Below are 22,508 nucleotides of genomic sequence, written 5' to 3'. Positions count from 1 at the left end.
CATGCACCTTCGCGTCACTTCACGCACAGGCCGCTTCTCTCCGGCGCCATCTCGGGCTTTTTCCTCATGTATTTCTCAACATGTCAGCGCACGAGAGCAATTTCGATTTTTTTCCCATTACAGCTCATTAGACGGGCTGGGAGAAATTGTCAGTGCGCACTCGAGTCATTTCATGTGATCAGTGCTTGTTTCAGACACCGAAAGGCACTGATGGGAAGCTCTTAGTAGTCATCTTTTTTTTTTTTTTTTTTTTTTTACTAAAAGAAAACAATTTTAGCATCCAAAAATTCTAATGAGAGCGATAGATGTTATGAAGTAGTGGTGCTGGAAATTAACAAACAGATGACTGTTTTTTGTCTGTTGATGCAAGAAATATATAAAAAATGATAATAGGAGACAATGTTTTTTTGGGGTGGGGGTGGGGTTATTGTGTAACCCCCAGGCTCTCTCCAACCAAGAAATTACAGTAAGCTGTCATGTACGAACAGAGCGGTTCTGTCCTTGCTGACCTGAAAAAAATATAAAATACAAATTACATGAAATAAAAATAAAATGAAATAATCATATAGTCAAACTTCAACCAGTTCATGGTGTGCCCTGCCTCCTGCCCGATGGCAACTGGGATAGTCTGCAGCACTGCCGCGACCCTCGTGAGGATAAGGGGCTCAGAAATCGGTTGGGTGGGTGGATAAAATCGAATTCAGTAAAATAAAAAGAGCTAAAATGAGTTACAATAAAATCAAATAAGTTTCGATAAAGTGCAGCACTACTCAAGATAAAAGTAATTAGCTAAAATTGAATAACAGAAAATTAACTGTGATCAAATAAAATATAATATAGTTCACTTCAATAAAATCTATACTACCAATAAGAATAATAAAATACATAAATATGTGCTAATGCTAAAATCAAATCAAATTACCTTCATTATTTTAATGATTTAAAATAGCTAAAATACAATATATAGAATGCAATGAAATGGTATTGAATAAAACATTTTTAAAAAATTAAGGCAAACTTGCTAAAAATCAAGTGAAAAAATGAAATCGAATTCAATTCAGTAAAATAAAATGAGCTAGAGTGAGTTATAATAAAATCAAATAAGTTTAGATAAACTACATTACTTTTACTATTAACTCAAGATAAAAAAAATAAGCTAACATTGAATCGCATAAATTTAACTATGAATAAATAAGATACAATAAAGTACACTTCATTAAAACAATATATACAACTACTACTAATAATAAATACATGAAATATAATTAGCTAAAGCTAAAATATCAATATAAATATAAAAATCAAATTACCCTAAATATTTGTAATTAAATTAGCCAAAATTCAGTATGTAGAATGCAATAAAAGTTTTGAATAAAACAAATGTAAAAAAATTAAGGCAAACTGGCTAAAATCAAGTGAAATAAAATAAAATTCAACATGCGGGAGAAACGAGCAAAAGACAACGATGCTACATTGCCCCCTAGTGGAGCAACATGAGCAGTGCAAGGCCGTTGTCTTGTGGTCCGCAATCAAATGAGACGCTTCTGTCACACTCACAAACCAAATAAATTACATAAATGAAATGCTTGTATTTTTTGTATATATTGTATAATAGATTTTTTGTTGGCCCGAAAATAAATATTGTGAACAAATACTGCAATATTTATGAGGACATTTTTACGACAATATGCAGTATACTCTTTTGCCAAATTACAACTTTTTTTGTGGTCAACATTGCATTTTGTGCACTACTGCTGCACTTTTCTGGCAAAATATTTTTGCATATGACAATGTATTGCATTTTTTTTCCCAAAAAATGATAATATTTTGACACCTTTAAGATGCATCTTGGAGAAGCTGTGGAAGAGACGGGCAATCTTAAATTGGGGAATAGAGCCAGCAGTCATGAATACGGAAATTATCTAAGAAATCAAAAGGTTTGTCAGACAACACTCCCCACTTGCTCTCCTCCCCATTGGAACATGAGCACAAGTGACGCTTTTATATGATACGGAGGGGGAGGTGTGGGGGGGGGGCTTAAGTATGACAGTAGCCTTGTAAATTTTAAGTCTACAAAAGCTGCATTTCAACTTCATTTTATTAAAAATACAATAGGACTCATTTCGACAGGACATTTCCCAAAATTATTTATTTATAGAAGGCACTTTGTATACATAAAAAGACATGAAAGTCATTCAACTCTGCTTTCTGCAAAATATAATTTTGACTTTGCACTGCAAGTCCCGTCACGGTACAATAAGGGTAAACATAAACATGCGTGATAATATAGAAACATCTAAACTAGCTCATGCTCATTGTTCAACCCAAGGATTTTTTTTTTTTTAGCATTAGCATGAAGATTCCACATTCAATCATTAGTCACAACTTTAGGTACACCTGCAGACAAAAAAAAAACAAGTTGGGCCTTGAGATACGAGTAACTTCTGGAGGTACGAGCGGGCCATCGAGACGAATTTCGGCTTTGACTTGAGAGCGCAATTGTGAGATGTCAGCGCTCTATATTGGCGGCAAACTCAACTTCCTTCACAACAAGTGGCAGTTGGGCGGATAGAATTAGTGAGCACTTCTTCACTCTTGAGCCTAAAACAAGCTAGGTTTGGTCGTATCCCACTGCGGCCTCCACTCCCCGAGACGGGTTGCGTCAGGAAGGGCATCCGGCGTAAAAATTGTGCCAAACATATATGTGCGTTCATCTGAGATGACACGCCGTGGCGACTCCGAAAGGGACAAGCCGAAAGAAACTTACTTACTTAATGGGAAATGCCATAGCTGGAGGGGCCAACCATTAGCATCTATGTGGCAGTGTTATAACCCTTAAAGCAGCTATTTGAACACAATGTAGGCAGATAATATGCTGTAACAATAAACGGACATATTTTTTATCCTCTGCAGAGAATGACTAGTACTACTGCTGAGGCGTTGTGACGTCTCCATGTAGTATACTGTATTTCTCGATTATACTGCCCCCAGGTGGCTGAGGTGCACACACATCAATTGCCGATTGAAGTGAAGCAAAAACAGTGAGAAGAATGTTTAATTCTTTATATTATATATGATTATGTCATTACTTTCTTTTTATAAGGTACAATACTCTAGGGCTATTTTGCCTCTGATATGCACCCTGAATTAAACTTGTAACTCAAGACACCGCTGCAAAAGTAAATTATTTTATTGTATTTTGATAATTTGCTAAAAAGGTGAAAGAAAACACTAGGACTTGCTATCAATAACAAGACATTTTTATGCCATACTTTTTAAATTTCATTTCTATAAATAATAGAAAAAAAGTATAAATATTTTCCATACTCTTTTGTTGTTGTTGGGGTAATTGATATATTGTTAAAAAAAAACTGAAAAAAAAAAAAGGATCTTATGGCGCAGGTGTACCTAATGTTGTGGCCACCGCACGGACCCGGCCCAAGGTGAACAAAGTCGTCATTTGGCTCAACCAACAAAGCTTCACATGCTCTTGATTTATATCTGAAAAGCAAGAAAACAACATTAAAATGTCGATTTTTTGACAATGTCATCCGATTGTCATTTCACTGCAGAAGTAATATTTTGGTCGTGCCCCAAAACAGAACTCGGCCAGCCAGAGTTGCTTTCCTGCGAAGAAACAGGATTTTTTTTTTTGGAGGGGTGGGTCAGGGGCACGTCTGCAAAACCAGCTGCTTTCAACTCATTCTTTGTCATAACATCAACTAAAATACAACAAAAAAAAATAACTAATATAAAAATCAAAGTAAACTGGCACAGGGGCATAAATAATTTTTTAAAAATCACATTTTGAAAAAAAAAAAAAAATCACATTTGACGTAAATACAAATCTAATTTTTAACATTCATTTTGAAAAGTGCATCTAATTAGATTTACAATTGATCGTTAAAGCTTTGTTGTTGAGCTTTTTGCTGCTTTTTAACACTTCTATAAAACCCCCACAAAAACTTGACCTCTCATTTAGGCGGCTGGCGAGTGGATTTGGCGCCAACAACAACAACAGCAAAGGCAACAACAAGTCACTTCCTGGTGACATGGCTCAAAAACAACCTCCTGCAAAATTCCTTTCCCAACACTCGACATGCCCCTGATACAATCAATCAATCAAGGGCCGATCAATAGCGCGTGATTGCTCGACTACACGCTTTCTGACAGCCATTCAACAACTTGCGTTTCTTCCTGTAATACAAAACAATTTAAAAAATAGCTTACAAGTATATGCGAACAACTACGTGGACAAAAGTTTTGGGACACACCACGCATTTGCGCTATCATAGAAAAATCCTTGAAAATGCTTGAAAACATTGAAAAGCTTAAACCGGGGTTGAAATATTAATTTGAAAACCTCCCCAGACTAATGGCCAAGTGTCTCAATACCTTTGTCCATACAGTGCACTTTACTTTGAATTTTAAGGGCGACCATGATGACATCATCACCCTGCGTCAACTCGTGAAGGCTCCTACGAATATGTCTTCAAATTCAAAAGAAGAACCAGCTACAGTATTTGGATTTCGACACCCCACCTTTATGGGCTACATATTTTTAGCTTAGCTGTCCGAGAAGGGGTGCCTGAGCAGCTCCTCCGCGCCGGGGCGCAGCTCGGCCTCCACGAAGATGCGGCGGACGAAGTCGTGGGCCTGCTCAGAGGTGTGCGGCGGCAGCAGGGGCTTGGTGGGCTGCGTGGCGATCTTGAAGATGGCCGCCATGGCCTCGTACTCGGCCCACGGCGGTTTCTCCGTCAGCATCTCCACCACAGTACAGCCCAGACTCCTGAAAAGACACACACACACACACACACACACACACACACACACACACACACACACACCGACTTTAAGTTTGAAAACCCATTTTTGAAATCCTAAACTTGTCTTGAAACAGCAACTTCAAAACCAAAGCTAGTCTTGAAATCCTACTTCGAAACCAGGCTTTGGGTTTCGAAACTCTTGCCTTGGTTTTAAATGACTAAAAATTCAAAGGGAGATTGGAGGCCTTACATCGAAACCCTATTTTTGGGTCTAAACCCTACGTTGAAACCCTTACTGTAACTTTAAACTCTAAGTAGAACTTTTTACCGTTTTAAAACATTGACCTTGAAGTGGTTTAATATCCTCATTCAACACCCAAGCTCTTACTTAAATCTTAACACTGGTTTAAAACCATCCCAGGAAACCCCAGTCCCTGCTTAAAATCCTAAATTGAATCCCTAACTTGAAAACCGAATCCCTGAAACCATAACCCTGACTCTGGCTTTCACCCTACTTTGCAAGTCTGAGACTGGCTTGAAAGTCTAGTAGGAAAAACCCTAACCCTACTTTGAAATCCCAATTCTGGTTGAAACTGTTTTTAAACGGCAAACCTGGCTTGAAAACCCTAATTTGAAACCTCAACCCTGACATAAACGATCCTTTAAAAGTCTGACCCTGGCTTGAAGAACTAATTGTAAACCCTAACACACTGGTGTCAAACTCAAGGCTCGGGGGACAGATCCGGCCCGCCGCATGATTTTATGTGGCCCGCGGAGGCAAATCGTGTGCATCAACTTCCATGATTTTTGTTCAAATCTGTCCCAAAATTCCAAATTGTCATGTCATAAATGATAACGTTGGGCTATTACAAGCATTTTTGTGTTCCCAAACAACAATAGTTGGAAAATCCATTACCCTTGGTTTCCGATTCTAAAACTAGTTCATAAATTTCATGTGTAAATATGATGAGGCAGTTCAAGACTTTTATGGTTTCACAGTCATACTGGCCCTCCGAGGGAAACAATAAGTAAAATGCGGCCGGTGACAAAAATGAGTCTGACACCCCTGCCCTAACCCTTGACTGTCCCCATTCAGATCCACTTTGAAGAAGCTGCCAGAAACTGTGCTCATGCAACTAAATATTGTACATTTCACAATTGGCACTGACATTTCTCGAAACCCGTTGCGTGAACTCACCAGATGTCGGCCTTCCTGCCGTAGCCTTCCCCGCTGATGACTTCCGGGCTCATCCAGTAGGGGGTGCCGGTCACAGAGCGTATGCCGGCTCCCGACATGCAGATGGTCTGCAGACGCTTGCTGGCCCCGAAGTCGCCCAGCTTGACGTTGCCCTCCGAGTCCCGCAGAATGTTGGCCCCTTAGAGTCAAATATATACCGGCATCTTTCTACATTTGTTCCCGTGAGACACAGGCGGGCGGCTTCAGTCACATGACTTGACTTGCGTCAGACTTAAGGTGACTTTGGCCTTGCCCAACTTATGACAGACTTGACGTGACGTGACCCACCAGCATGCTATTATGCAGAGTGCAGAAGAATTTTACATTTCGATTCAAGAATTACGTTTTGATAAAATGCTAAACACGCGAAAAGCTAACGTGCAAGTTTCCAACTCAAAAATAAGAAACAGTAACTACGACATTTTACTTCATCAGTCACTATAAAACCCATAAAGTAGGGCAAGCTACATTATGTGACTTGTGAAGGGCTCCATGTACTGTATATCCAGTATGCCTGAACTATACTACCCCGACGTGTCCAGGGCACACCAGAGAAGCTCAACAATGTTGATAGAATTAGGGGAAAAAAAACCCAGTTCTTTACAAAGTATTTTATTATGTTATAGAGCGCTATTTTCATTACTAAAAAAAACATTACAAGCATCTTTGGGGGGGGAGACATTCACTTCAATTAGTAAAGAAGACTTAAGGTCGTAGTGTTTGGATCGCTGAGCGTATTAGTGGAACCAAATGAACTTGTATTTTATGGGACCACTGGCTAGATAGACTGAAAAGTTTTTGATTTGATTTATGACTTGCCCGGTCTAGATTGCAATTGCGTATTTAAAAACTTGCCTTGTTTGAGGTGGCACGGTGGATCAGCTGGAAAGCGTTGGCCTCACAATTCTGAGGTCCCGGGTTCGATCCCGGCCACACCTGTGTGGAGTTTGCATGTTCTCCCCGTGCGTGCGTGGGTTTCCAACGGGCACTCCGATTTCCTCCCACGTCCCAAAAACATGCAACATTGATTGGACGCTGTAAATTGCCCCTAGGTGTGATTGTGAGTGCAGCTGTTTGTCTCGATGTGCCCTGCAATTGGCTGGCAACCAGTTCAGGGTGTACCTCACCTTGAAAGCTGGGATAAGCTCCAGCACTCCCCGTGACCCTTGTGAGGATAAGCGGTGAAGAAAATGGATGGATCGATGGATGTCTTGTTTGATTTCAATGTCAGTCCACTGGGACGGTTCAAACTTGTAAGTTAAGACATCAGACCTTTACATGGTAATGTTTTTTTACCTTTTTAATTTGTTTAAATGTATTATTATTATTTTTTATTATTATTGTTTTTTTTTTTAAACTTATTTTCTTAGTTTTGCTTACTTTTTTTACATGCTACTTACTACTTTTACATGCATGTGTGACTTACTTACCCTTGATATCCCTGTGCACAATCATGTTGCTGTGAAGGTAGGACATTCCCTCCAGGATCTGACGGGTGTACTTCCGGGTCACATTCTCCGTTAGCGCGCCATAAGCCTTTAGCTGGTCTTTGACTGAACCCTGACAGGAAGCAAGACCATACCTTATATTAACAACGTGACAGGTAGATGCCATTTTTGTGGAATTAAACAAAAAATAATAATAATGAGCACTTTAAATGCCTTCAAAATCCTCAAGAACAAATCAAATAAAATGACGCGGGAAAAAAAATACCCAATTCGGGCACTCTGGTTTCCTCCCACATCCCCAAAACATTCATTAAATTAATTGGAGAATCTAAATTGGGATGTGAATGTCAAAATAGAATCAGATGAATTCATTGCCACCAAACAAATATCCATCTTAAGAAATAGTGCAAGTGGAAGTCCCAAAAACTTCGCTACTGGAACATTAAGTAGAAATATTTTAGGAACTGGTGGCATAGTGGGGCAGGTGTGAAGCGTTGGCCTCACAGTTCTGAGGTCCCTGGTTCAAACCCGGCCCGTGCCTGTGTGGAGTTTGCATGGTCTCCTGATGCCTGCATGGGTTTTCTCCGGGCACTCCGGTTTCCTCCCACATCCCAAAAACAAGCAACATTAACTTGAGACTCTAAATTGCCCCTATTGTCTGTCTCCATGTGCCCTGCGATTGGCTGGCAACCAGTTCAGAGTGTAACCCGCCAACTGCCCGTTGACAGCTGGGTTAGGCTCCAGTACTTCCGTGACCCTTGTGAGGATAAACGGCTAAGGAAATGGATGGATGGATGGATTTTAGAAACTTGACCAGCTGCAACTGATGTGATTGGAACCTTTTGGCTAACTAAAAGTTCTTTAAACTCTAGGTGCAAAGGTCTTAATGCAAATTTCGACCACAGGATCTTTAACAATGTAACGCAAAACATTTGAAGGATGATTGTCGGTGTATGGACTGCACGAAATCCTGTCTTAATGTAATTTTGGGGTAATTTATCTGGGCCCAAAGAAGACCCTGCTACGTGGCTAGCGTTTTGATACATTTTTCTGTTCCAAGAACTACAAGTTCAAAGAACAGTTGTGTTTTTCTAATAACAGTTTTCACTTCCCCGGGATTTAAAAATCAGAAGCTGTGGTCTTGCCCGGTGGCGAATCCGAACTGAGGTCAACTTGGAAAGAGATGTAAGCAAGGAAGAAACCCCAGAAAGAAACAAAATCACTCCCCCGCTAAAGAAACAGCAAATGTTTCTCCTGCTTGAAACATCATTCCATGTCATCATTATCTGACTTGTTTTTGGACAAGCCTGGAAGTTGGCAAAGGAACACACAGAGGGAACGTTTGCTCACCCCAGGCATGTACTCCATGAAGATGGTGAGGGTCCTCTCGTTGCGGTCCCTCAGGCAGCCGTAATACTGCACAATGCGCTCGTGGCGAAGGTTCTTCAGCAGCTGGATCTCGCACTCCAGCGCGCTGACTTCCTGCAAGGACAACGGAAAAGGTCGAAACGAAACGGACCATGAAAAGATGACAAATCATTGAATTACAGCAAATATATGGACCAGGAGGCACAAATAGGATGACCTGACAATGACACACAGGACCGGTTTGAGTTTGTCACAAAACAGGAAATAAAAAAAATGTAAAAGCAGGAAGTCCTGCAGGCTTTAATGTGTTTACCAAACTCAATTTTTTGTAGGAAATAATGTAAATCAGGGGTGTCAAATTCATTTTTTGTCGCGGGCCACATTGCACTTGCGGTTTCCCTCAAAAGGGGCGTTATGGCTGTGAAACGATAAAAATCTTTAACCGCCTCATCATATTTACACATTAAATTTATGAACTCGTTTTGGAATCAGAAATCAAGGGTAATGGGTTTTTCCAGCTATTGTTGTTTGGTAACACAAAAATGCTTGTGATAGCTCAATGTCATCATTTATGATAGGACAATTTGAAATTTTGGTACAGATTTGAACAAAAAAATTATGGAAGTTGATACAAATGATCTGCCTCCGCGGGCCACATAAAATCACACGGCAGGCCAGATCTGGCCCCCGGCCTTGACTTTGACACCTGTGATGTAAATGATCAATTCCAGTGTCAAAATTTAGCTGTTCTGAAACCTTAATTAACGTTAATCAATTATGTATCGCACAACAGTCATAAAAGTCATACAAAAAAAAAAAAGCTCTTCTCACCTTGCTGGTCTCTGGACTGTCAGGATCAAACTGCACCTGCTTGGCCGCCAGCTCCCGTCCCGTGTCCACATCGTAGCACAGGTACACCCGCCCAAACGCCCCCTGGCCCAGGAGCTTGCCTCTCCGCCATGTCACCGGGGCACTGGGCGCTGGAAAACCCGACACAAAACGAAGCAAGTCTTCCATTTTGTTCAACTCGCTGTCACAGAAAATTGGTGTCATAGGTACATTTATGGGCGACGGGGCGTTCCTGTGGTCGCAGCCTGCCCTGGCTGTCCACCAGCTGCCAGCTGCCCACGCTTTCTTCGCTGCCGCTGCGAGAGCGACGCGAAGGCACCAGGGTGAAGAGGTTCCCCTGCGGGCGGCGGATACGCGGAAAGGTGCGCCGCCCTAACCCCGACAAATTAAAAAGCAGTTTGATTGACGTGTCGCTGCATGAAGGATTGCCGGTGGTGGTACCTTCACTGAGGTCCTTGTGATGCAGCGAGATGTGATAACGGCGAGGGTATGTGCCTCCCTTTCCGACGATGCGATCGTAGGCGTGGTTCTCCCGGTCTGAAAACAGTAGAATTATTATTATAATCAATATACAGACCAGAGGTGACCACACTTTTGCACCCAAGCACATTTAATTTAAAAAAAAAATACATGTATATACCGTAATTCCCGGCCTACAAGCCACGACTTTTTTCACAGCTGCCGCGGTAATTAGCGTTAGCGCCGCCACGTTAGCACCGCCGCGTTAGCATTAAACTCTTTCTGTGTACCGAGGCTTATCACCAGGTGCGCTCTGTAGGCCGGGAATTACGGTAACTTTTTATTGTTAGTCATAATAAAATAATTAGTTCTCAGTTTTCAGTCATATTTCGAATGTTATATAATTAAGCCTGTTAATTACTTAACCAGCGGGGCAACCATGCAAAAAAAAAAAAAAAAAAAAAAAAAAAAAAAAAAAAAAAGAATATGGCCAATAGTTTTACACAGCACTGTGTATGTAAAATTGTTTATTGTACTGTTAGGGTTTACATGGGATTCTATTATTTACAATAAAGGAACCAATGATTTAAAATATATTTTTGAAATTCCATCTTTGACCAGGGGTGACCAAACTTTTGCACCCAAGGACATTTCATTTTTTAAATAGAGAGAAAAAAAAAAACATCTATATACCGTAATTTCCGGCCTGCGAGCCGTGACTTTTTTCATAGCTGCCACGCTAGTTAGCGTCAGCGCCGCCACGTTAGCATTAGCACTACCGCGCTAGCATTAGCGTTAGCACCGCTGCGTTAGTGTTAAACTCTTTCTGTGTGCCGAGGCTTATCACCAGGTGAGCTCTGTAGGCTGGGAATTACGGTAACCTTTTATTGTTAGTCATAATAAAATAATTAGTTCGTCATATTTTGAATGTTATATAATTTAGACTTAATTATTTAATCATGCAAAAAAAAAAAAAAGAATACTTTTTCACAGCACTGTATATGCCAAATTGTTTATTTTACTGTTAGGGTTTACATGGGATTATATTATTTACAATAATACCAATTATCTAAAATGTATTTATGAAATTCCATCTTTGAAGGACAGCGTGAAAGAGGCTTATCGGATTGCGGCTTCTCACCTGAGAACTCTTGTCTGTTATCGGGGTAGCTCTTGGCTCGGTGCATGCGGGACTTCCTCAGGGAGGGGCTGCCACGACAGAACAGTTCAAATTAATCACAAAATATGAAGCTCTCCTACAAGGCTTAAAACTATTGTCACTGGTGAAATTAACTGTAAGGATCGTATCACAAAATGAAAATTGGTGCAATATGGTAGAACGTCGTACTAAACTTCATATCAGTAAGCATCCAAGGATTACCACTGTTTATGTTTATTACTTAACTTTTTTTAAGACACTCCAAATTGTTATCAAACATTCTTTCCACAATGTGACTTAAACCAAAGCCACAGGGAAGTTTTTCATGTATTTATTTCTTTTCTAATGCATGACCAAAAATAAACTTTCACTACAATGAATATCTACCGTAGAGTTAACGAATGCCAACCTGTCTGAGTTACTGTCCAGAGATTGACAACTTCCAGACACTGAGTTCTCAGCACTGCTCCAGGTATCCAGAATCTTCAGAAGAAAAAAAAAAAAAACATACCTACAACAGTTAAACAAATCACACAAGAAGAATTGAACTTTTGAAATAATAGCTTAGTTAACCCATTCATGGGCAGGGTGGCAATTTTTTGCCTTATTGAGATAAAAGTCTCCTAACAGGCCACAATCAAGGAAATAACACTTCTTTTTTATTTATTCTTAAATTATATGATAACTTTAGTAATTTATAATCTCATCCCAAAATGGGACGCTGCGTGCGAGAGAATACTTGGGTTTTCTTAGTAGATCGTCCCAATAACCAGAATCAGAATAAAACACTTAAATATTTTTATATACTGAAGGATATAAGGTGTGGAAATCATGATGTCCCAAATGGTTAAATTAAAGAGGTATTTTGTGAATAGTGCTTTTAACTATTTCTACACAGAAAAAAATAAATAAAAAAAACTGAAAATAATTGTAATTTATAAGATTTGATTGGTCATCTGAAATGTAGCCTCTCCTAAAGGTGGGAACCAGGGTTATTTATGCATTTAAAACATGTAAAAATAGTAGTTTTTATGGATAAAACTAGGTGACACAACTGGTTAGAGCGTTGGCCTCACAGTTCTGAGGATCGGTGTTCATCATCCGGGCTCCACCTGTGTGGAGTTTGCATCTTCTTTCTGTGCCTGCGTGGGTTTTCTCCGGGCACTCCGGTCTCCTCCCAATTCCCAAAAACATGCATTGATTAGAAACTCTTAAATTGCCCAAAGGTGTGATTGTCATACACTGTTATCTATCTCAATGTGCCCTGGGATTGGCTGGGAACCAATTTAGGGTGTACCCCGCCTCCTGCCCGATGATACCTGGGATAGGATCCAGCGCTCCTGTGACCCTTGTGAGGATAAGCGGTTCAGAAAATAGATGGATACAACTAAATACAAAATGACGAAGATCATTTTAATATAAAGCACAACAAACATTATAGGACTCTCTATATACACATTTTACTTTATTTCCATCCATTTTCTTCGCCACTTATCCTCACAAGGGTCGCGGGAGTGCTGGAGCCTATCCCAGCTGTCAACGGGCAGGAGGCGGGGGACACCGTGAACTGGTTGCCAGGAAGTCGCAGGGCACATAGAGGTAGATAGTCTATGACAATCACACCTAGGGGCAATTTAGAGTGTCCAATTAATGTTGCATCTTTTTGGGATGTGGGAGGAAACTGGAGTGCTCGAAAAAAAAACCCGCGCAGGCACGGGAAGAACAAACAAACTCCACACAGGCAGGTCCGGAATTGAACCCGGGACCTCAGAACTGTTAGGCCAACACTTTGCAACTCATCCACCGTCCCGCCCTTTTACTTTATTTATTCATTATTATCTTTAAACCTCGCCCAAGAATGACTTTGATGTTTTCAAATCCAAAGTGAACGCCATTTTTTCCTTTATGAAGTGAGTTTTGAAGAAAGCATGCCACACACTCAGGCAACTCTTTTACATTGTTGAAAAAAACAACAACAAAAAACGTGCATAAATTGTGTGCTTTCAGTAAAATGTAACTCACACACTGGTCACTGGTCTCCGGGATGAATTCGCCCTCGCTGTTGACACTGGTGTAGGAACCTTGGCGGGCGATCCTCTGCTGGCGTTCTGGCACATAGCCGGGAGGTGGCGAGCTGCGGCCCACGTTCTGAGAACCTGTTCATCCAGCGGGAAACAACAAAAAACAAAATAAAGTTTAGGTTAAATGCACTACGCAAACTGTCAAATGAATGTTTCGACAGCCTGTTGCCGATGTAAAATGCCGTTTTGTGTTCCTTTTCTATGAATTTTGACATCTTTTCACTGTTATTCCCGGTATTTTATAAAATGTCGAATCTGCGACGAAGGGCCAGCACAGCAGCTTACCGGTGGACATGTGGCGCCCCCTAGGCTCCGACGCCAGATACACGGCGCTGACGTCTCCAGTGGACTGCGAGGCCTTGATTCGAACCTGCTTGCATGGCATGTGCTGGGATGGCGAGGGGGCCTGTAAGATGGGGATCGGGTTATTTAAAAAGGTGGGAATACCACTCGAATCATGTCGTGGTGTGTCACTGCAGGACCCCTCACTCAAACTAGCTGCCCAAGCTAGTACGGTAATGTTAGCACGCTAAGCTACAGCTAGCTTGATATAAAAAGGCTTCGAAATAACAATCTCTGTCTCACATTATTGTGTTCCTGCGCGAGCAGCAGAATCCGGATGCTCTTCATGTTGGGGCTTCGGTCCAGCAGGTCCACGGCCTTGTCCAGGTCATCCTGGCCTCGCAGCGGGATGGACAACTGCTGAGAGGCAACCCGCATGTCAACAAGGCACAGCGGCGCGACAACAACAGCGCGCTCGTACCTCGTTGCTCATATAATGGAGGTCCAGTTGCTGGCCAAACACCAGCTTGACTTTGTGTTGGACGTCATCAAACTGTATGGGTCGGCCAAATGTAAGGATTCTAAAACGAGGGGACCAGATGGGAGAATCTCTTGAAGGATGATTGTCGGTGTATGGACTGCAGGAAATCCTGTCTTAATGTAATTTTAGGGGAATTTATCTGGGCCCAAAGAAGACCCTGCTACGTGGCTAGCGTTTTGATACATTTTTCTGTTCCAAGAACTTCAAGTACAATGAACAGTACTGTGCATATTTGTGGTGCACAGACAGTTGCTATGTCGGTTAGTCTAGTGTAGAGTCTGAGAATTACATATATTATGATACATATTGACCTCTCTGAAAAAGGTTTTCCCCAGCGGGATGCATATAAAAGCTTGTCAACAAACTTACCGCTTCTCGCCTGAGAATTCAAATTTGATCCTGATGTCCTCCTGAGAGTAAATAAACACAAAGCCTTCAGTTATACAGAAATCTAAAACATTACATACAAAAAAATGGCGCCAAAATTGAGGGGTGACTTACCTGTTTATTAGCCTGTGCAGGTATCTTGAGTTTACCGCCGCCGTCATAAGGCAGGACGGGTTGGCGGCGCGTCATCTGCAGGGCCACCAGGTCCTTCATGATGGAGTGGAGGGCCTGTCGTTCATCTGGAGGACGACAAATACGACAAACATTTGGGACGCCATTTTCTCATTTCTATGTATGTTCTTGGACTCTTCCCCAGGGGTATGAAATGCAATAATAAGGGACCCAAAAGGGCATGGCTAGACCTTGATTGGTGGAAGAATGGTCACTTCCGGAATGGGAAGAACTTCCTCAAAAAATAATATGAAATTGTTGCATCACGGCAGGGGGGAATACATTTTCTGATGGGCAGTGTAAAGGGGACTAAAGATTCTCATTTGTTTTCTAGTATAACCTGAGAAGTTGGGAGGGAAATCAACAGAATTAATTCAACCAATATTTGGTGTCGGTACTTTTCTCACTGCTGGTTAGAGGATGGAAGGCAATAAAGTTCCTTCTCTTCTTGCGATGTCAAGAACATTTCTGTTATTGTTGGGGGTGTCAAACTTTTAGTACCGTTCGCATACCTTTAACCCCAAATTGGTACTTTCATCACCTTGTATGTTTTAACGGAGTATCAGGTGTGGAAGTTTGGGTTGGTAGCTTTCTGCTATAGAGCTTATGCACCTACGTCATCAAATCACGTCACTGGCCAGAAGTGCCGGTCAAACAAAGCCTTCTTCAATGCTAAGTCCGTTGGAGACGACGCGAAAACACGTCTTATGCAGGCGTGAGCATTTCACGGAAACGATTGTTCCGTTACCCAGCCTGAGAAAACACAGAACCGAAAGTCCGTTTCCCAGATCTCAGGTATTACTTTTAATAAAATTCGCCCACGTGTGCAATGTAAAACAAGTTCTCAACGAAATACAAGAATCTGTATAAAACGGACCTACATGAACCCCTTTATTTTTAATGATCAAAACACCCAGCTTTGTCAGTGTGGTTTACAAACGGCACCGGTTTCCGCTTCTGCGCTACGCATGCGCAAGGTCGAGTTATTCATATCCGGGTCACTCAAACGCTAGTCAAACATGTCGGTTGCTAAGCGTAAAAGACAAGAGACCGTGCCCCTAAAGACGTTCCAAAAGTGGACTATATCTGAAGAATTTATTGCCGGAACCAATGAAGAAGGTGAGGTGATAAAGCTGAGGTGCAGAATATGAATATAAAATCGTTTCCCACCGTTTCCCAGGACAAAAATCAACGGAACCGAAAGATCGGTTACCATACTTGCCGAAATCCTCATGCCTGTTATAGCACGACGCCCAGAGTTTTCTCCGATATCTTTCCACATTTAGAAGGTGATAATAAACGAAGGTACGTGGAAAATGAGAGACACTTGGCATAAAGGACCCATGTTTAATGCCGAAGTCGATGTTTTCGCCGATAAGAAATTGGACTATTAACCCGCTTCCGCTTGTCTTGGACAACTGGATCTCCACATAGATCTGGTGAGTAAATCGAGGTTTACACGGAAGAGTTTGAAAGCGTAGAAAAGTGTGGACGCATATAAATAATTGGTTGCTGGATCTGTTTTCAATCAAGAATAAATCCCACATAGCGATGGAGCGACTCAGATTTTTTTACACAAATATCAATATTTAAATAAATAACCCCTGGTTTTACACAAACTCCCATTCATTAATTATGATTGGGGGAAAAAAAAAAGTTGGCTCCTTCGTACACGGAAACGTGTTGCGGCCACACATTAACCTACGTAAACCTGTGTGACCGACGGTTTATTTTCTTTTTTTTTTAAATACGCATTGGACTCATTTGAGAGCAATGTATATTTTAAAAACAACAAGAAAAAAAAAAAACGTATGTTGGGGAGAGGTTTACCAAAGTTTAACGTGTGGTCGTAACACGCTTCGTGTACGTTGGAGACAACTACCTGTCGGGTTTTTTTTGTTTTTTTAAACGCATTGTTCTCAAATGAGCCAACTTGGCATTGTAAATACTTTTTGGAATTTGAGATTGAGAAGAATAATTCCTACCTGAAATGAAGTGGTCGTTACACAGGCGTGTGCCTATTTTTGGTTGGGGACCATCCATCATGTTTAATAGCCGAAATCCATCGATATTTTCTGGTCTTTTCAGCTGTTATTCTATAGAACGACCTCTTTGAATATCTGTCTTGTCTGTTGTAACAATCAACACTGCAAAAAGTCTCGGGCATTGTGAATATTCTGCTGCGGTTCAAAGTCCCCTACATTGTCGAGCAGCTCTTTCTGACCAGCAATATGGTGGCGTAAAAATGGTGACGTCACGTGCGCGAGCTCTATACCCTTCCACACAGGCAACGTGCCACCTCAGATTCTACCTCTGAAGTTGGTTGAATTAATCCTTTGACTCCATGCTGGTACCTTTCACACTGCCAATGTCAAGGGAAAAAATGCTGCTTTTCAATGAGCCTTCTCCCACGTTTGATATCGAGGTAGGTTTTTTTGCCTCGCAAGAAGAGCAAACATTTGGTCTTGTGTAGCTTGGACTGACATCACAGTCAGGAGAAGAAGAAATCCCCTTTCATAGGGTACTGAAACCCGATCCTTCACCCGCCGGAGTCTGAAACAGACGCTCCGACAGTGGCCAGTTTTTTTGTTTTTTTATTTTATTGTATTTATTTATTTTTTCAGGAAAACCCAAAAGGTCTGTTTTATGTCTGCGTTTGGGGGGACTTACTCATTGTGGCGATGCTGGCGTGGTCTTCAAAGCTTCAGAACCCTGCCGGGACAACTGCGCCAAACACAAAATAACATTAGACTTTGAAATTGGGCTTTTTGGTGATGTTTTTCCTCCAGGAGGATGTGAGAAGACAAAAGGTTATCAATCAGACACGCAAGAATTGTCAGGATGCGAGCCGGCTGCCATCTTGGCCGGAAAAAAGCCGAGTTTGGCAAGAATGTAACCTGACGTAGGTCGACATAACACAGACTTTCTTAAGAACGCTTGTGAACAACAAATGATAGGTAATCGCTAGCAGTTGAACAGCACTGCCAGCTATTAGCCTGACCTGTTTCATGTACTGTATGGCTGGTAGTGCAACAGAAAGTACATAATGCGGGCTTGAATAAATACTAATAATGCCAGCAAGTCGCCTCCCCGCTACATTTACGATACTGGTCGTTCAGCAGATATGCTAAATGAAGTGGGCCAGACTAATTGCTGCAATTGTAGTAATTAGTCTGGCCCAGCTCGGATACTGTATGGCCAGTGGCGGAAATTACTCTGCCCAACTTTGGGTACAGTCTATGCTGTAATACCAGCAATTAATCCTCCCCCACTTAATGCAGTGTATTCACACTGTCAGAAATTAGTCTGATCCACTTCATGTGTTAGCGCTCTTAGGGCCCATGAAAGGCACTCCATATATTATACTGTATACAAATATTATTATGTAATGTATCTGATGTTGTGCCAGTAATTATTTTTTTTCCACTTCACTTGCTGTACACTGCTGCACTGTCAGCAATTAGTCTGGCTCACTTCATGTATTACCTCTGCTAGACTGCCAGCACTTACTCTGTTCCACGTTATGTCTGTCAACAACACTTCCAGCAAATACTGTGGTCCACTTCATGTAACTGCCCGTTGCTCTAATCTGCTTAATGTATCGTATACGGCAATGCCAGAAATTAGTCTGGGACGTTTTATGTACCATTTGCTACACGGCTAGCGATTGACCTGTCCTGCTTTGCATACAATCTGCATTGATTTACTGGAAATGAGTCTGGCCCGCTTTGAACGCTGCTGTCTGCTGAACTGTCAGTAACTAGTCTGGCCCAGTTTATATACTGTCATCATACGTGTCACCAAAGTTACATTTCGGAAGATTGCTTTATTTATTTAATTAATTTTTGCGGAGTTAAATTCTTTTGACGCTTTAAGAACCGCGCCAGTACAGTTAATAAAAAGCTTCATGCCAGACATTTTGTACCCAGTTCCGATGACTTCCACATCCATTATTTTTAACGCGAAAACATGTAAAAGCGCACTGGCGCCCTCGACAACAATCCGCTGGCCTTCTGGGTAGTAATCCCACCACAGGAATGCCGGGCACGTCCGCCGGCGGTCGGTTGCCACATTGCGTTCGAGCGTCCGCCACTTGGCATACGTACGCGCCGGCCGAGGCGGAAGGAAACGTGCTTGGAGGCCTTGAAGGTGGTTACTTCAGGGAATGCCGCGAAGTACAAGAACATGCTACGGGATGCCCGCTGCAGCCTGCTGCCTTCGCTCCTGATTCTCATGATCCCCCGAGCGGAATGTCGGGAATTTTACATGCAGAAGAAGCAGCGGCTCTACCAGGCCAGTCTGCTATGCCTGCTTTATTTTTCTTGTATCATGTTTCCATGATACCCTCCCCACCTCCCAACCCACACACAGCACCCCCTTTTCTCCCCGAGCGGTTTAGTCTGAGGGCTGTTTTTCCCAGTCCGCATTTTATCCTCCCCGCCCCCGCCCAATTAACAAAACTCACAGCTAGAACCGAGTTGTCTTGTTAACCAATAGATACATTTCATTGACGTCACGCCGACCACGTGTTTTTTGTTTACAACGCCATTTTGGACGGCAAGATCGTGTCTACATATCATAGCTAGGAAGCGATTAAGTGTATATTGTAATGTTTTGGCTACGGTTATCGTTTGATCTTTTATCTAGAAAGTCCTTTGACAAACGAACACCGTAACCAGAGGCGATTGAGGCACTTGCGCTGGCGTGAAACCCGAGAGCAAGTATCGGCTCGTTATTATTAGATTGAGCTATAGTACGTCTCGTATATAGCAAGTGTGGTGTAATTGTGATTGTGTCGACGTCAGCAGGGCGCGATGAGAAAGGAGGATAAGGAAGTGAGCTAGAGAGGTTGGCGGTGGGGGGATTGAAATAAATATCACCCATGTTAAAAAGTACGGTTGGACTACGTTATTCAATAACATGACAGCAAGATCATAACATGGTGTTAGAGTGACAGTAGTATAACTACGGAGTTGGGGGGGGGGGAAGACGACGACGAATTGACCACGATGGAGGCGTACGTTTGGCGTTCCGAGCCCGAAGATGGACTGAGACTCATCCAATTTACCAGTTGCGTGGCGGAAATTTAAGCATCACGCCAAACCCGTGTTCACAGGACCGCTTAAAAACAGAGCTGAAGAGGAAAAGTGGAGTTCCTCCTGCTGTGGATCGGCGATAAAGGACGGGACGTCGGCAATACGTGGACACTGACCGGAGACGGAGATAAGTTGCTAAAAACGTCTTACGAAAAATTCGCTGATTACCTCACTCTGAAAGAAAACCCCATATTTGCTAGATATAAGTTTCACGAGAAGGCGCAAGGTAAATGTGAGTCAATTGAGAACTTTGGGACAGAATTCAAGCTGTTGCTTAAAGACTGCAACTACACAAACAGCGAGTGTGCACGAAAAGTTACTCAGCCAGGGGCCGGAGCACACGCTTGAAAAAAAAAAAAAAAAAAAAAAACGATCAGCATTGCCCGCTCCCACGTGTTAGCAAAAGTTTAGCTAGAGGCTATTGCAAGCGACAGCCACGAGGTTCACGTTATCCACCGCGAACCTGGAAACCAAAATTTCACTGCGGGTGCTAGTAGGCATATTGACAGCCCAATGACCTCCGTAAAGATATGTAACAAGTGTGGAGGATACCACAGTAAATTAGCTGACTGCCCAGCAAAAGGTAAACAAAGCCTGAAGTCTCTGACCCACTTTTTCTGTCTGTTTTTACAACCATAAGCCACACAATGAAATATCACGACGAAAAGGCCGTAAGACGCTTATAAGCAAGCCAATATTCATAAAAAGATCACTAAAAAACGCAAGTTGTATTCTAATTTTGCCGTCCAGTATGGCGTCGTAAACAAGTCATGTGACTCATGAGGTCACGTGAAAACTTATCTATTAGCATTAAGTGGTGGCTGACATTTTTTTAAGACTTCTGTGATGCCAATGAAAGCTAAAATCACCAATATCAAAAAGTTGTTGTCCATCATTTGATAGATTTACTTGACTTGTTTTTAAAGTTGTTTTTCACAGTTAATATTACTAAAAACAAAGGGAAATATTTTTTTCTGATCTTATACAGCTGTTGACTTTTTATAATTTTATGACTTATAAGAATACGTAAAAATGCTAACAAATTGATTATTTTAACAGTTTTAGATAAGTTTTGTTAATGCTAAAAATGATAAACATCAACGGCTGTGTCATTTTATTTCAATACTTAAAAATGCTAACAAATTGATTATTTTAATAGTTTTAGATAAGTTTTTTAATGCTAAAAATGCTAACATCAACGGCTAAATCCTTTTATTTCATTCTATTTTTATGTGGTGGTTGGAATCATTTTGCACTTGTATGGCAGTTAAGATTATAAAAAAAAACTACACAAGATTCATCCATCTATCCATTTTCTGAGGTGCTTATTCTCACGAGGGTCGCAGGAGTGCTTGAGTCAATCTCAGCTACAACATACAATACAACTACATACAATATATTGCTTCACTCTATCATTGTTTTATCCATCCATCCATTTTCTTTTGCCGCTTATCCTCACGAGGGTCGCGGGGAGTGCCACACTCTATCCCAGCTGCCATCGGGCAGGAGGCGGGGGTACACAACAAACTGGTTGGCAACCAATCGCAACTACATAAAATATATTGCTTAATTGTATCATTGTTTTATGACAAAGTATTTGATGAAGTATTTTCAATATTTGTATAGTAGTTAAAATTGTTTAGAAAACATCAAATGAAGTAATTTTATTTCCCATATCATCACTTATTTTTACACTTTTACGAGGCCCATCTTAAGCACAAATGAAGCCCCTTATTTTGGGCGCGTTGTGACGTCACTAATGTGGAGGGCGCCATAATCAACTCCTCACCTGATTGGTCAGACGTATGTCCTTCCTCCGCCCGCGGTGACAGGTATGGTCCTCTTGGTGCGCGCGCATCCTCCTCCTTCAGCGGGCGCGCGCAGCCAGGCAGAGCGCATGCGTGCCGGGCGCCATGTTGTTGCCCACAAGAGGGTCCAGGGGTCTCACAAAAACACAAAATGATGATCGACAGTTCCCAGGTAAGAAGAAAAAAAAAAAAAAAAAAAAAAACAGTCACGTCGGGGGTTTAGGCAGGAAGTGTTCTTTTGAAAGAGCTGCGGAGGGTGACATGTTGGGAAAACACGCAAAATATGTTCGGCTTAAACATCTGGAGGTGCCCAAATAAGGTGTCCCGTTCACTTAATAACATTAATGGAATCCATTTTGGAGAACACGCACAAAAAAAAAGGAGAGAAGCCGAGTAGGGTCAAAACTCTTCTTCAGAGAACTGATTCAATTAAACGACAACAAACTTTTATCTTTTAACAACAAACTATAGCACGGTGCGACTAGATCGCCATAACTTCTGCCGTCCAAAACAAAGCTCAAAAGCATTTCCAGAGCGATTACTTCCAACTTCCTGACAGAAAAAAAACCCAAGACATTTCACCACCGGAACTTATTTTTCAGCTGCCAAAGCATCCTGGAAACAGAGCCCGCCAAATATAATTCCTTCTTCTCTAAATGGTGCTGCATTTTGTTGTCAAAGTACTAAAAAAACGTGTTTTATCTCGAATGGGTTAGTGTTTCTTGTCGAAAAGAGCGCCGTGAATCTGCGGGAACGCGCAGTTACTTCTTCGATATGACCACAGGAGCGCGCACTGCCGCGGAGGCGGAGAAATTGTGACGTATTGGTGTTGTTGCCTTCAAGAACACTCGGAAAT

At 41.7% G+C, this 22,508-nt stretch overlaps 1 protein-coding gene across 2 annotated transcripts; it reads right to left on the bottom strand.

The window, feature by feature from the left end:
- Positions 1-2,123: 2,123 nt before the first annotated feature.
- Positions 2,124-22,425, bottom strand: map3k3 (mitogen-activated protein kinase kinase kinase 3). Of its 2 annotated transcripts, none has more exons than XM_061846943.1 (17): positions 21,634-22,425; positions 17,419-17,472; positions 14,692-14,816; positions 14,560-14,600; positions 14,131-14,230; positions 13,953-14,069; positions 13,653-13,773; positions 13,309-13,442; positions 11,696-11,769; positions 11,269-11,336; positions 10,110-10,205; positions 9,879-10,040; positions 9,651-9,799; positions 8,802-8,933; positions 7,434-7,563; positions 5,965-6,142; positions 2,124-4,789 (listed from the first exon to the last, which is right to left on the bottom strand). In XM_061846943.1, exons 2-17 carry the CDS (start codon positions 17,420-17,422, stop codon positions 4,567-4,569), a joined length of 1,854 nt encoding a protein of 617 aa, XP_061702927.1. In that variant the 5' UTR covers positions 17,423-17,472; positions 21,634-22,425; the 3' UTR covers positions 2,124-4,566. The 2 variants fall into 2 exon arrangements, with proteins under 2 accessions (XP_061702927.1, XP_061702928.1); XM_061846944.1 differs by having other exon boundaries at positions 13,953-14,066.
- Between the last annotated feature and the right edge of the window lie 83 nt (positions 22,426-22,508).

Source organism: Syngnathoides biaculeatus, chromosome 16 (genome assembly GCF_019802595.1).
Source record: "Syngnathoides biaculeatus isolate LvHL_M chromosome 16, ASM1980259v1, whole genome shotgun sequence".
In the NCBI taxonomy this organism is placed as follows: Eukaryota; Metazoa; Chordata; class Actinopteri; order Syngnathiformes; family Syngnathidae; genus Syngnathoides; species Syngnathoides biaculeatus.
The sequence above is the reverse complement of the archived record's forward strand: the minus strand, read 5'-3'. Positions and strand labels throughout refer to the sequence as shown.